Below are 15,543 nucleotides of genomic sequence, written 5' to 3' on the forward strand. Positions count from 1 at the left end.
AACAGCCCCCAACCCTCGCATCCTCTCGCCCGATGGCAGACAACAAAAAACAAAAAACAAAAACATGCGAGTGCGACTGCTGGGTTGGCCCCTTTGCGCCTCAAAGGGCGGGAATACCAACCTGTTGGAATGGAAAATTCCTACACACATGACACAGGGCTGCTCAGACCGTAACCGAGTCCCTCCTTCTGATGTAACTTCTGGCCGGAAGTTACGTTGGAAGGAGCGACTTGGCGGCAAGAAGGTTCTGGTCTGAGCAGCCTTGCGAGCAGGAAGTTTCTGTTCCAACAGGCAGATATGCCTGCCCGTAGAGGCGTGAAGGGGCTGACCCATGAGTCGCACTCGCAGGTTGTTGGGGTTTTTTTTTTTGGGCTGTCTGCCATCAGGAGGGTGCAAGGGTTGTGGGGCTATTGGACTGGTAATAGGGAGGGGACTGCTGGACTCATGAGGGGGGGCTGCTGGACTTGCAGGGGGGAGGGCTGCTGCTTTACCCGCGAAGAGGGGAGTTGCTTGGGCTTCTGGACTTGGTCCGCTGGAGCTGAAGGGAAGGGAGACAGTTGCTGGATCTAGTCTAGGGATTGGGGGGGAAAGGAAACAGGTGCTAGGCCTATGTGGTGGGTGGAGTGGAACTGGAGAGAAGGGAGAGGTGCCAGATCCACACCTGGGTGCTGAAGAAAGGATATAGAGGTAGTGGACCCTTGGGAAGAGGGAGAGGTGCAATATCTGCAGGGAGGAAGAGAGAGAAGGAAAGGGAAAGAAAAAAGCTGAATCAAGGGGGGTTAAGGAAGAGTGAGTGAAATATTAAACATAGCAGAGGGAGGGAGGAAAGAGAGAATGTGAGACACACATTGGTGTAAGAGAGAAGAGAAACTGGACATACGGAGATATACAAAAAGAGGGAAGATGGTGGGCATGGATGGGAGCATAGGAACAGGAACAAAAAGGAGAATGCTGCATCTGCATGGGGGTACTATATGGCCACCGAGGGGTAATGCTAGACATGGGAGGGTATATGGACACAGAGAGAAGATGGATGGAGAATAAGAACGCAGAAGGAAGATGCTGGACAGGCGGGGCATAGTGATATAGAGGAGTGATACTGTACACAGGATTAGGGGATCATAGAATGGTGAGATAATGAAGGCAGGGAGTTGGGCACAGGGGAAATACTAGAAAGGGAAGTATAGGAGACAGAGAAGGGAGATGCTTGCTGAACATGGGAGAAAAACATACACAGAGATAGAAGATGAATGGTGAGCATGGAGAAAGAAGACATGTCAAATGGTGAGGAGACCCTGGCAAATGAGTTAAGAGTAGACATATGGAAACAGAAACCAGAGGCCTGCGACCAATGTGATGTGAAGAATAAAATGACCAGACAACAAAAGATAGAAAAAAATATATATTTTCTATTTTGTGATTACAATATATCAGATTTGAAATATGTATCCTGCTAGAGCTGGTGTTAGACATAATTTGGGACTGCAAAACCCAGGCTGTGTTGCTTTAGCTTCCATCTGGCTTAGGGCTCTCTGACCGGAAGTAGTTGCCCTAGTTGCACTCCCCTAACACTATTCCTGTCATGTGTGACTGCGGTATTCTGTTAGCATGATTTTTCCATGTAGCATGCTGTAATAATTTGGCTTATAAAGTTTTATCAATAGTGGAAGGGATATTTGTAAAGGGGAGGAGAGACGGGGGTTTTGTTGACCCTTGCTCTGTATTAGTTGTGTTTATAAAATGACAATTGTACAGACTATTGTTTCTTTTTATACTTTAATAAAATAAATTCAATATAAAATCATTAACTATTCGAGGCTTGTGCAGATGGGATCAGACGGTTTGTGGGGACGGGGATGGGGACCAAGCTCGTGGTGATGGGGCAGGGACAAGGACCGGGACTGAGTTTGCAGGGACGGGGTGGAAACAAGGACTGAACTCACGGGGACGGGGCAAAATTTTTTCACTGTGCCATTCTTTACACCCACCTAAACAATTAAGTTTGGCATTATTCTATAACTTGCTCGTACAATTTTGTGCATTAGCCACAAAATTATGCACCCAAATATGTAGAATTAGGGGGACTGTGTGTACATGATAGCAGTTACAAAGGGTAAAGTGGGATGGGACTTGATATACCACTTTCTCTGTGTGGTAACAATCAAAGTAGCTTACATATTTTAAACAGGTACTAAATTCTTTATAGCCTCGCCACACCCACCTGTCACTACAACACCACTAAGCATTAACAATCTCAACTACCCTATTCAACCTACAATGAAGGTTCTAGGGGTAATACTGGACCAAGGTCTAACCATGAAAGACAATGTGGACTCCCTAGTCAGAAAGGGGTTTTTTACTCTCTGGAAACTTAGGTCCATTAGAGCAGTGATTCCCAACCCTGTCCTGGAGGAACACCAGGCCAATCGGGTTTTCAGGCTAGCCCTAATGAATATGCATGAGAGAGATTTGCATATGATGGAAGTGATAGGCATGCAAATTTGCTTCATGCATATTCATTAGGGCTAGCCTGAAAACCCAATTGGCCTGGTGTTCCTCCAGGACAGGGTTGGGAACCACTGCATTAGAGCATACTTCGACGCTTCAGCATTCAGAATTCTGGTACAATCCCTAATACTAAGCCACCTTGATTATTGTAACATTGCCCATCTGGCAATCTCCCGGAAGCAAATGCAGAGACTACAACTGATACAAAATGCAGCAGTCAGGTTGATCTTCGGGTTGAAGAAGTCCGATCACATAACCCCTTCCTACCGACTCCTGCACTGGCTGCCAATGGAGGCACGTGCGAAGTTCAAGCTGGGATGTCTCTGCTTCAAGGTACTATCTGGTCTAGCCCCTAAATATATAACTGACCTCTTCTCCTTCTCAACCAATAGACATAAGAGAAGAACACACCTGAAGTTCGTTTCCCCACTGGCTAGAGGATGCAAATTTAAGAGACATCATCAACAACTTCTATCGTATCAAGCAGCCTTATGGGGCAAAGACCTGGAAAAACTAATTACACACACAAACAACTATGGTGAATTTAGGAAATACCTAAAAACATACCTGTTCTCAAAATACCTAGGTAACGAATCTGGACAATAGACCCCATCACAATCCCACCCCCAAATCTGATCTTGTAAACTGTTAACCACTAATCTCTAACTATGAATGTTCCATTCAATTTGTAGAATCTTTCTAATTCATTGTAAACCGCATAGAACTTCACGGTCCTGCGGTATATAAACTGTTATTATTATTACTTATTACCTGGGGCAATGAAGTGTTAAGTGACTTGTCCAGGGTCACAAGAAGCTATAGTGGGAATCAAACTCACAACCTCAGAGTGCTGAAGCAGCTGTTCTAACCACTAGGCCAGTCCTCCACAGCAAAGTACACACAGTGAGGATCAGATTAACTTTATATTGGACACCTAGGCAAACATATATTTGTGGACCTGCGGAAATAAATATACAATAGACTAGACTGTGCTCAGTTTAACAACTGTTTATTAATATATTGATATAGAGGACATACAAGTCTTAAAAGCAGACAATGTATGTTCTAATTTCTGGACAAAAGCCAGTCCCTTTTATAGGGAATTTGGTATCTTTAACACAAAGGATCAAAGAATACATAAAAGGAATCATTACTACAAGTGCATAGGTTAGTTTGCTATTGACTTCATACATATGCTTTATATCGGAAGTATGCACGCTCCTCATGTGACCTTGACTGTTGCCCATTATATCTATTAAAAACATCCTCACTGCAATTTTGGGTACAATTTTTAGACTGGACACAATCTATGCTGTAAGTTGGTCAGTTCCCTACAGACTTTAGCAAAATAATCATCACCCCTATACTGAAAGACCAAAGAGTATCCATTGCCTTACTCTCCAACTACAGACAATTGCCTCCATATCCCTATACATAAAAATCATGAAAGGGTTTGTAGCATTACATTTGTCAAAATACTTGGATAATTACTCCTTACTATACCTTACCCAATCTTGATTTACAGTAGAACAAACCACAGTACAGAGACATTACTGAGAACATTATTAGATACAGCAAGACAACAGCTATGTGAAGGTGGGAGGATATTAATCATCCAATTTGATATATCCTCAGCCTTTGACTTGGTAGATCACCCCAGATTATTATGGATACTGGAAGCATTAGGAATAACTGGAATGGTCTACACATGGCTCCAGGGATTCCTTCAATCCAGGAAATATTAGATTAAAACTATAGAAGGCGTATCAGAAGCCTAGTTGAATACTTGTGGCATTCCATAGGTCTCACCATTACTGTTCAACCTTGCCTCCTTGCCTCCTAAATCTTGCCTCCTTTGGTAGGAACCTTAGACAAAATAGGCATAGCTTCATATAGTTATGCGGACGATATCACTCTCCTACTAGCAGTTTATTTTCTCTTCATTATTAATTTCCAGGTACTTTAGTTAGATTGTGAGCCTTCGGGACAGTAAGGGAATTTTTTAAGTACCTTCTTACTTCTCATTTATAATCTTAATGTATATTTTCTTCAAACCGCTTAGAACCTAACGGATGTAGCGGTATATAAGAAATAAATTACATTACATTACATTAAAAACACACTAAAGTAACCCAAAAAATATAAGATATCTTTAAAGCAATAGAATTGCTGATAAAGGACCGCATCATTGATCACCTTGATGGACACTGTCTGATGAGGCCAGCCAGCACAGTTTCAGCAAAGGCAGATCTTGTTTGACGAACTTACTGCACTTCGAGGGAGTAAACAAGCAGATAGACAAGGGCGACACCATCGACATTGTATATCTGAATTTTCAGAAGGCGTTTGACAAGGTTCCACATGAACGACTAATTCGGAAAATTGCAAGCCATAGAATCGAGGGTGAAATACTCACGTGGATTAAAAACTGACTAGAGCAAAGGAAACAGAGTGGGGGTAAATGGACAATACTCAGACTGGAAGAACATCACCAGTGGGGTGCCGCAAGGCTCAGTGCTTGGACCCGTGCTTTTCAACATCTTTATAAATGATCTGGACATAGGTACGACGAGTGAGGTGATTAAATTTGCGGACGATACAAAGTTGTTCAGAGTAGAAAAGACACAAGGGGATTGCAAAGATTTGCATAATCAGGCTCGAGGAATGGGCTGCGATATGGCAGATGAGGTTCAACGTGGATAAGTGTAAAGTGATACATGTTGATAACAAAAATCTCATGCACGAATACAGGATGTCCCAGGCGGTACTTGAAGAGACCTCCCAGGAAAGAGAATTGGGAGTTCTGATCAACAAGTCAATGAAGCCGTCCGCTCAATGTGCAGTAGCGGCGAAAAGGGCGAACAGAATGCTAGGAATGAAGGGGATCACGAACAGATCGGAGAAGGTTATCATGCTGCTGTACCAGTGCTGGACGCCGTACATGAAGAAGGACATGGTACTACTCGAAAGGGTCCAGAGAAGGCTGACTAAGATGGTTAAGGGGCTGGAGGAGTTGCCGTATAGTGAAAGATTAGAGAAACTGGGCCTTTTCTCCCTCGAACAGAGGAGATTGAGAGGGGACATGATCGAAACATTCAAGGTACTGAAGGGAATAGGCTTAGTTGATAAGGTAGGGAGAACGAGAGGGCACTCCAAGGTAGGGAGAACGAGAGGGCACTCTCTAAAATTGAAAGGGAATAGATTCCGTACGAATGTAAGGAAGTTCTTTACCCAGAGAGTGGTAGAAAACTGGAACGCTCTTCTGGAGTCTGTCATAGGGGAAAACACCCTCCAGGGATTCAAGACAAAGTTAGATAAGTTCCTGCTGAACTGGAGCGTACTCAGGTAGGGCTGGTCTCAGTTAGGGCACTGGTCTTTGACCAGAGGGCCTCTGCATTAGCGGACTGTTGGGCAAGATGGACCACTGGTCTGACCCAGCAGCGGCAGTTCTTATGTTCTTATGAATCCTGGATGAAGGACCATAGACTAAAACTAAACAAACAAAAAAAAAAGTGTTTCCTCCTTGAGGAAGGTTCCAAGATGGCAGTGGTTTGGTAACAGCATCTCTGATTGAATGTAGAGAGGTTGCAACTTTTACCTTTACTTGCCCGATATGCCTCATTCAAAACGTAAGGGATGTGTACGAGCACATCCCTCCATGGCCAAGACGTCCTCCCCAGTGCAACGCTCCATTCGGGAGTTCACTGTTGCCTCAAGCTCCCACGCAGGCATCGGAGTGCAGTCTGCTGTTTCTTCGACAGAAGGAGAAGCTGAAGAATTGGACTTTGAAACATCTTTACCACCTCCACTAGCTGTGCCGCAGCCTTGCCATGCTCCCTTTGCGGCTCTGCAGGGGGATCCCAGCATAGTTACTCTCGTGGGAGAAACCCCGATTCAAGTGGCAGAAGCCACAGGAAATTCAAACAAACAGAATGCTCTGGAAGTCATGGCAGAAATGCCATCCCAGCTGTTACCGAAGGCGGTGACTCTGGAGAGCATCCTGTAAGCTCGCCAGACGCTAAATACTACAATCAACAAATCTTCAAACGATCTTTCTCGGCTTGTAACTACAGTAGAAGCTCTGAGTAAAAAGGTTGAAGGCACACAAGAGGAATTTTCAACAGAAATGAAACAAGTGAAGGACAGTTTGGAAAATCTCCAAACTCTGACAACTGGATTGGTAAAAGATAAAACCTTGCTTAACTTTCCTAAATCTTTGCTCATGACTAACTCTGGATTTACTTTAAAAGTATTTGACTGAAATATTGAAATTTCCTTTAGAATCTATTCCACCAGTAAATAAAATATATTATTTGCCAAAGAAATTAGAAATCCAGACTCAGATTGAGTTAACAAATGCAAATGTAAGAGAAAATCTTAATGTTTCAGAACTGCTTCAAACCAGTTTGTCAGAATCAACAGAAAGAGCTACTTTGCTGGTGTCACTTGCTTTTGAACAAGATGCTAATGCCTTATTTAGATTGTATTTTCATCAGTCTCAAGTATTATTCTATGGTAAAAGAATATGGATGTTTCCTGATGTCACTTGTCAAACGGAGGAACAACGGAAATTGTTTCTAGCAATGAGGGTTGAAACAGTGACATTGGATGCTTCATTCCTTTTGGCTTACCCTAGACTGTGGCCTAGGACCCTGGGGGAGCCCGGGCCCCTGAATGCAGGACTGGTGGTACTGCCCTGATGGCGGCCCTGACCGTACGGCACACCAGGCAACATCTCAAACACTGATGTAAACAGTACCCGGCGTATAAGACGACCCCCGACTTTGGGGAGGATTTTAAGGTACTGAAAAGTCGTCTTATACGCCGGCAAATACGGTATATTATAATTAGCTCCATTTTCAGGTGATTACTATATATTCAATGAATGAAATATGCCAAGTGTGTCCATCTGCAATTTGTCTGTGCAGAGGGCACCCTTTTTGGCCAAAAAGTAAATAAATTTCACCAGTCTTATTTTACCCAAAGTCTCAGAGTTTTCTCATCCTGTGGACAGCGTTTCTCACATATTTGTGTATGAAATGCAAATATCCCTCACAGATCCACTAAAACCATGTAAATGTGTATGTTATGCCTTTTCTGAAATTTTTATGCATGCTGATTTACACATGTAAAATCTTCTTTTTTTTTCCAAGTACAAATGATATGCAACTCTTTTAAAACTGCTTCCTATGCTTCCAGTCTGAGTTTATTCAGCAGCCCTTGCTGTGCCCCACATTTCCCTTCCCTCAGCCCCTATCCCCTATTCTGAGAAGCTCATTGATGGCTTCTTCTCTTACCAGAGATGACCTCCAGCAGCAACATGAGTTTCAGTCCATTCCTAAAGTCATCTTCAATGTTTTCGATCTGTGTGCCAGCTTTTCGCAGATGGGAGTTACACCATGCAGTGAATGTCTGTAAAGACACAGAAAATGGCTTGAGGATCATCGTTCCAGCAAAAAAGATGTCCTAAATTTATCCAAATATTTGTCCACATAGTGGACTGAATATCACCACTTTCCAGATCAGGGGTCTCCAAAGTCCCTCCTCGAGGGCCGAATCCAGTCAGGTTTTCGGGATTTCCCCAATGAATATGCATGAGATCTATGTGCATGTACTGCTTTCAATGCATATTCATTGGGGAAATCCCAAAAACCTGACTGGATTTGGCCCTCGAGGAGGGACTCTGGAGACCCCTGTTCCAGATAGTGGCATTGCAGACTACTCTATACATATATTCAGTGCTGTTATCTGGATATATGTGTGACTAATTTAAACATTGTGGTTGGCACAAAAAAACAAAACAAACACTGAGTGCAGTGTTTGAATATCAGTACTCATACAGGGCAATCTTAGGAGTGGGTTACTATCTATGATTCTATCCCTACAGTAGTCTTTTACCAGCCATGAAGCATATAAAAAACATCATTGAAAATATTATACCTGTCCTTAGAATACCAACATAATTCCAACTAATAAATTCAAAACAAAATACTTTTTCCACTTTTGTTGTCTGAATATTTTATTTCTCTGTTGGGGGGGGGCGGTGTGGTGTTATTGTTTTTGCAATGTCTCCTGTCCAGTTGACTTTTCTTCTCTCTGCATGTCCACTATCTTCTTCTTGCATCCTTGTCCATCTTAACATCTCCCTTTTCTGTTTCTATCCATCCTCCAGTTTCAGCATCTGCCTTCTCAGTGACCTGATCCCACTCTTTAAGCATTTCCCCTTCTGTATTCCACAAATCAATAAACAATACAGAAATCATTCACAGTTATGAGAAACTTAAGACAAGTTTGAAAATTATTCGATAGAACACAATTCTGGCTCTTAGTACAATCCCTAATCCTAGGTCTTTTAGACTATTGCAACATTCTCTACCTCCCCTGCCCAGCAACAATGATAAAACAACTACAAACAATCCAAAACACAGCTCTGATACTTATCCATTCATTGAGGAAACATGACCACATCACAGAGGCATACCTCAACTCACACTGGCTTCCAATTCCAGCAAGAATACTATTCAAATTCTACTGTCTACTTTTTAAAACCATAAACGGCGACAGCCCAACCTACCTGAACAACCGTCTCATCCAAAAACTACATCAACTAGACATAGGGAAACCCATACTCCATTCATGTACCCTCCAATCAAAGAAGTCAAACGGAAAAACTATATGATGGCCTCCTAGCCACACAAGCAGCAAAACTCGACAACCAAATCTCCAATCTAGTAATTATGACCCCAGACTACAAAACATTCAGAAAAGAAATAAAAACTCTACGCTTCATGAAATTCCTGCAAACGACTTAATACCGCTAGCTCCTTCCCACTTCCAAATACCACTTCCCAATACCTTCCCGATTCCCTAAAGCAACCTAAACTACTTATCTCCACTAGAAATTACCAGATATCTTCTTCATGTAATAGAAATCTCTAATGTAATGTAATTCCTATCCCCCTCCTTGTGATCAGCATTGCCCATATCCCCCTCGTGTTTAGCATTGCCCCTCTGTTCTTATCGCCACCCCCATGTTTTAGCATTTTGTCCCTAACCCTTCTCCCTCCACACCTAGCATCTTTTCTCTGTCTCCCTGTCCGTCCCCTCTCTTCTTCCCCCATCCTCCACCCTGTGACTGGTATCTCTTCCCATCCATAACCCCCCCCCCCGCCACAACCATTCATAGTTCAGTATCATTCCCTTCTGGTTCTCCAATGTTTCTTTCCTTATATTTAGGTTTACCAAATATCCTCTTTCAAAAAAGAGGACACCTGATCTCAACCAATTCCGCTCCCAGCCCTACCCCGCTCCACCCTCAGCCCCGCCTCCATCTGGAATGCATGTGTCCTTCTCTGAGCTCAGGGCTGTGTCTGGATATCCTCTGTTCATGCCCAAACATCTGAATTTTATTTAACTAAAATCTGGTAACCCTAATGGGTACAAAAAAAGCCCTGTGCAGGTACACAGAAACAGCATTGACAATGAGTTGCAGCAATTAGCGTTTTTCTTTAAACACAAATAGCCACAGTTACTGGACAGACTTGTACTGGACAGACTTGTAAGGCCAGTTACTGGACAGACTTGTACGGTCTGTGTCTGTGTATGGCCGTTTGGAGGAGGATGGGCAGGGGAGGGCTTCAATGGCTGGGAGGGTGTAGATGGGCTGGAGTAAGTCTTAACAGAGATTTCGGCAGTTGGAACCCAAGCACAGTACCGGGTAAAGCTTTGGATTCTCGCCCAGAAATAGCTAAGAAGAAAAAAAAAAAAAAAAATTTTAAATTGAATCAGGTTGGGCAGACTGGATGGACCATTCGGGTCTTTATCTGCCGTCATCTACTATGTTACTATGTTAAAGATACTGATTGGAACAGAATATCCAGATTCAGCACTGCTTGGCTATGCTATCTGGTTACGAGAGATATTCAGACTGCTAATCAGATAAGGGTTACCATTAGGGTAGGATTAATTCATCAAGGGACCCTAGGCACACAAGTACACTGGGCCCCCTGCCCTACCCCACCCATTTTCTTATTTACTTCTTTATTTCCACTTTATTTCTTTTATTTTAAAATTCAAAACAAACAACAAAGATTACCATACCAGTGCCAGTGTACAGTTTTTCTTCAATGCAACCTCCAAACATCTCTGAACAAATCTCACCTTCTTTCATAGAGCTGGCAGGGCTTTGGGGAAGTCCACCAATTTATATTTTGCATATGGGTAGGAAGCATGGGGCAAGAAAATTTATGCCCGTCATTTTATTGCACTAATACATTTCTCGCTTAGCTTTCAGAGGTTAAAACCTCTTCAGGTCAGTAAACTATACTGCTGTTACCGTATCCCTATCCTGACCTGAGAAAGGAGTTATGGTCTCTGAATTAGTAAAAAATGTACTAAACTTAGTCCAATAAACAGGATCACCTTATTTCCATTTAATATTAATAAACAATTATCAACACAGCTACAATAATACTTTATCCTAAAGCAGGGGTGTCAAAGTCCCTCCTGGAGGGCCGCAATCCAGTCGGGTTTTCAGGATTTCCCCAATGAATATGCATGAGATCTATTTGCATGCACTGCTTTCATTATATGCTAATAGATCTCATGCATATTCATTGGGGAAATCCTGAAAACCCAACTGGATTGCGGCCCTCCAGGAGGGACTTTGACACCCCTGTCCTAAATCAAAAAGAAATAAATAAAACAAATAGAATTTTGTTTCTACCTTTGTTGTCTGGTTTCTGCTTTCCTTATCTTCTCATCATTCTCTTCCTTCCATCCACTGTCTGCCCTCTCTCTGCCTCTTCCATGAGGCATCTGCTCTCTTTCTATGCCTCTTTCAGAAATTGTCTGCCTCTCCCTTCTCCCCCCCATTGGTATGGCATCCATCTTCTTCCCTCCACCAATGATCTGACATCTCTCTCCTTGTCCTTTCCCTCTCCCACATCCCCATGGTCTGGCATTTCACTCTCTCCTCTCTCTTCCCCCCACTTCCATCAGCATCTGCCCCCTTTCTCTCCCTCCACCACCCTGCCCCACTACCCTTCTATGTTCTTCTCTCTCCCTCCAAACTAACCAATGCCGTGAAGCAAGGTCCTGCAATGACTTCAGTCACCGGCTCAGCTCAGGAAGTGAAGTCATAGGGGGTGGACTGGCAAACGCAGGGAGTTGCTGCAATGTCCTGCAATGACTGCATCTGCCGGTCCACCCCCTCTGACTTCACTTCTTCCCTGAGCAGAGCCAGCAGATGCAGTCATTGCGACACCTTACAGCAACTCTCCGCATCTGCCAGTCCACCTGCCTCCGACATCACTTATTATGGCCGCATTGCCGTCGATGCCGGGGGGGGGGGGGGGTTGTTGATCTTCCAGAGGGTGGGTGGCATTGTTGATCTCCCGGGGGGGGGGGGGGGGCAGGCCCAGCGCTGCCCATCTTTTCCTGCGGGCCCGCGTTACCGAAGAGAAACCCCCCTCCTGAGTCCTCTGTGTCTTCAGCGGGCCACCCTGACAAATTCGGGCCCTAGGCACGTGCTTACTGGGCCTACCCATTAATCCAGCCCTGGTTACCATATTTGTAAAGACAAAAAGAGGATACAAAAAATATATATGGTTGCTACTTTTGCCACAGAAATACTTAATCATAGCACATGTTTAAATGGTTTTCATTCAATGAACACACATCAAATAGTGACAGACTTATAGTACAGCAGTAGTTAATCTACTATTCAAAAACTTCCAGACTTCCATACTTATCAGAAGAGCAAATATCCCTCAACAACTTTGGCTGGCTTCTGAGATATGTGTGAAAGTCTTTGCATGGCATATGCTTAAAGATGTGCTGCATGAACAAAATTCCTTTAACAGATTCAACCAACAGGGAAACAGAGAGGAAACAATGCCTTTCTCTCTCTTTAGCACCCCCTTATATCCAGACTGACTAATAGGCCAGAGATGGTTTCATTATGTGGGTAAGTGTATTGGTCAGAGGCACATATAAGAAAAAGAAGCTATTTTCCTAAACATTTAAAAACCTGGAGGACATAGCTGAAGAAGTCCAAAAGAAGAATATGTTTTCTTAAAAGAGGACGTATAGTAACTCTAAACCAGATAACTAAAGCAAAATGGCTTTTCTTTATCTGTTCCATGCTTATCCCCTCCACTCCTGGTCTCTACTTTCTGCCTGGAAGAAGATGGGGCTGGAACTACAAGAGAAAGCTGTTCTCTCGACGACTAACATGGGACAGGTGCTGCATATCTACCATGTTTCCCCGAAAATAAACCCTAGCATCATTTTTGGGGTAGGTATTAATATAAGCCCTACCCCAAAAATAAGCCCTAGTTCCGGGATTCGCAGGCAGCAACTCTTCAACCCACCGCCCCCACCATGCAACCAAACCCCCATCCTTCCCTCCCCGCTGACTGCGAGCGAGCCCTATCTTCATCCAAAGCAGCGTTGGGCCGGCAGCACTCTAAAGAGGCTGCTTCGGCTTTGTCCATTGGGGAATTCAATCTGCCGCGTTGTATCAGTAACGCAGCAGATTGAATTCCCCGATGGACAAGGCCGAAGCAGCCTTTTTAGAGTGCTGCCGGCCTGACAATGCTTTGGATGAAGGTAGGGCTCGCTCGCAGTCGGCGGGGAGGGAAGGATGGAGGGTCAGCAGGGGTTTGGCTGTGCAGTGGGGGTGCAGGGGTGCTCAAGGTTTCTGCTGCACAAGGGATGGGAGATAAGGGAGGGAAGGATAGAAGTTGAGCAAGGGTTCTGCTGTACGAGGGATGGGAAGGTAGGAAGAATAGAAGCTGGGCAAGGGTTATGCTGCACGAGGGAGGGAAGGCTAGAAGCTGGACAAGGGTTATGCTGCACGAGAGATGGGAGGGAGAGAAGGATAGAAGCTGGGCAAACTGCTGCTGCAAAGGGTGATGGGAGGGAGAGAGGGAGGGGAGGAAGATGCACATGTGGGGGAGAGAAAGGAAAGAGGAAGAATTGAGGTGAAGGAGAGGAAGGGAGAGATGATCATGTGCATAACCCCTGGTTAGCTAAAAAACATAAGATCACTGATTTGCAATGGAGAATTATAGATTCTATAGATACTACAGGGAGGGTGGAGGGTTATTTAGATGGAAAACTTAATTATCTTGAACAGCGCTGGATTTATGTTCTTAAATCAGTTAATCCTTCTGGTTTGAATGAAGAACTAGAATGGGCTTCGCTAATGTAGTTTGGGAAGGAGGGTTGTCCGATTCACATATTGAATGTCATCTAACTGTTCAGTTTAATTGTCTAGACAAAGAAGTAAACAATCCTGACCCTCCTCGCCATCCTTAGTCAGTCGATTTCCCGAACTTCCGGGTTACCAGCTGACTGTTGTCGAGGTTGATATAAATGAGCTCTAAGAATGCTGCCGCCATCTTCATAGAGGAAGTGGTCTATGTTTTTGGTAATTTGAATCAGAGGTGAGATATTTATTGTTCCTTTATCCCATGTTTATATAGAACAAGTAGTTAATATTTTAAATTTTATTTTTTCTGTAGGGACTTCACCTTGAAAAAGCTTATTAGCGAAACATGTCGGTGAATTCATGTCCCCGATTTAGACCACAAGAATTAAGCTAAGTACAAGCTAAATTAAAAATAAATAAATATATATATAATCACTAAATGATATAATTATTTAAATATTCAAAAAAAGTATCTATTTTTGCTGATCCGATGAAGACTGAACACATAAAGCTTAGAGTAATGAAACTTCTTGAATTCTGAGTGGTGTTGCTGAGGATCATATTAACCGAATAAGGGTGTTATCACATAGGGTTTATAAAGCGTATAAACCCTACTGGTTGTCACTACCCCAAAAATAAGACCTAGTGCATTTTTGGGGCCCAAAATTAATATGACACTGTCTTATTTTCAGGGAAATATGGTATCTATGCCTCTTCTACATCAAGAACTATCCAAACACATACCAATGCGCCACAGTACATTGGTTAAGATTCACTGCCATAGCCAATGAAGGCTAACAGCACCATATCCCAGAAAAAGGCCTGATCTAATTGAGTTAGAAGTCAAAAAAATTATTTAGGAAGTCCACAGATGCTAATGCATAAAACAGTCACAATGTAGAGGCTCAGCTGCGAGAATGACAAAAAAGATGCATGGTGGGACTACGCCATAGTTGACTTGATCAAGCTGCTTCTGTACCAAAAACAGAGATGTGGTAAAAGAAATTGTAAGAGGAGGTGGTATCAGTTTGACTGTCAGTCAAACGATCTGATTGCTTTATAAAATGGAGATTTTAGTACTCTAAGCATAAACCCATTTTGGTTTTCCGGTGGTGCGGAATACAATATTTTTAAATAAAATAAAATCTGGGTAAGGTTGATTTGAACTTATTGCATCTGCAGATGTGCAATTCTATGCTTACTATTTAGTAAAATCAGAAATGAATTAAGACTGACAGACAGCTAAGGATCCTCAAAGACAACAGGTGGTGACTGATCCACATGCATTCATGGATTTATAGTTCCTACTGCCTGAGGCAAAATCAGAACTACAAGTCCCAGCATGCTGTGAGAGAAACTAAAACAGGCTCAGCTTTTTCTCCATATCTGCAGGGACATTAATCACATCCTTGCTCCTTTCTTTCCCAGCCCTATGAGATTTATGGAGTGTGGTTTGTATGCTTTAAATAGCAGCATTGAAGATACATTGCCTTTCTAACAGGTGGCTGAGGGTAGCTTGGTAACAGGTTGTCCTGTTTTCTATAGGGCTGAGTAAAGTTATACATATCACTCCCCCCCCCCCCCCCGCTTTTCCTTTCAACTCCCCTTCAGGATCCATCTGTCAACACTACACTTGTACTAGTACATATACCCTAATTAACTACTGTCTCAGAATATCCATGTGAGATCACATTATTATCCTGCCTCCTCAGAAGGCACTTTGGCTCCAAAACTACCTTAAAAGGCCAAGAGGTCTGGAATAGCAGCTGTAAGACATGTGATCCAACCCATCCTGTCAAAACAGCAGAAATTCAGAGGTC

At 43.2% G+C, this 15,543-nt stretch overlaps 1 protein-coding gene across 1 annotated transcript in view; it reads right to left on the reverse strand.

The window, feature by feature from the left end:
- The window catches only part of ACTN3 (actinin alpha 3), a 165,500-nt gene that overhangs the window by 109,544 nt on the left and 40,413 nt on the right, over positions 1 to 15,543 (reverse strand). Inside the window, exon 2 of the mRNA XM_033954112.1 lies at positions 7,806 to 7,920. Coding sequence (XP_033810003.1) covers positions 7,806 to 7,920 — 115 coding nt within the window. The remainder of the gene's footprint in view (positions 1 to 7,805; positions 7,921 to 15,543) is intronic.

Source organism: Geotrypetes seraphini, chromosome 8 (assembly GCF_902459505.1).
Source record: "Geotrypetes seraphini chromosome 8, aGeoSer1.1, whole genome shotgun sequence".
Taxonomy (NCBI): domain Eukaryota; kingdom Metazoa; phylum Chordata; class Amphibia; order Gymnophiona; family Dermophiidae; genus Geotrypetes; species Geotrypetes seraphini.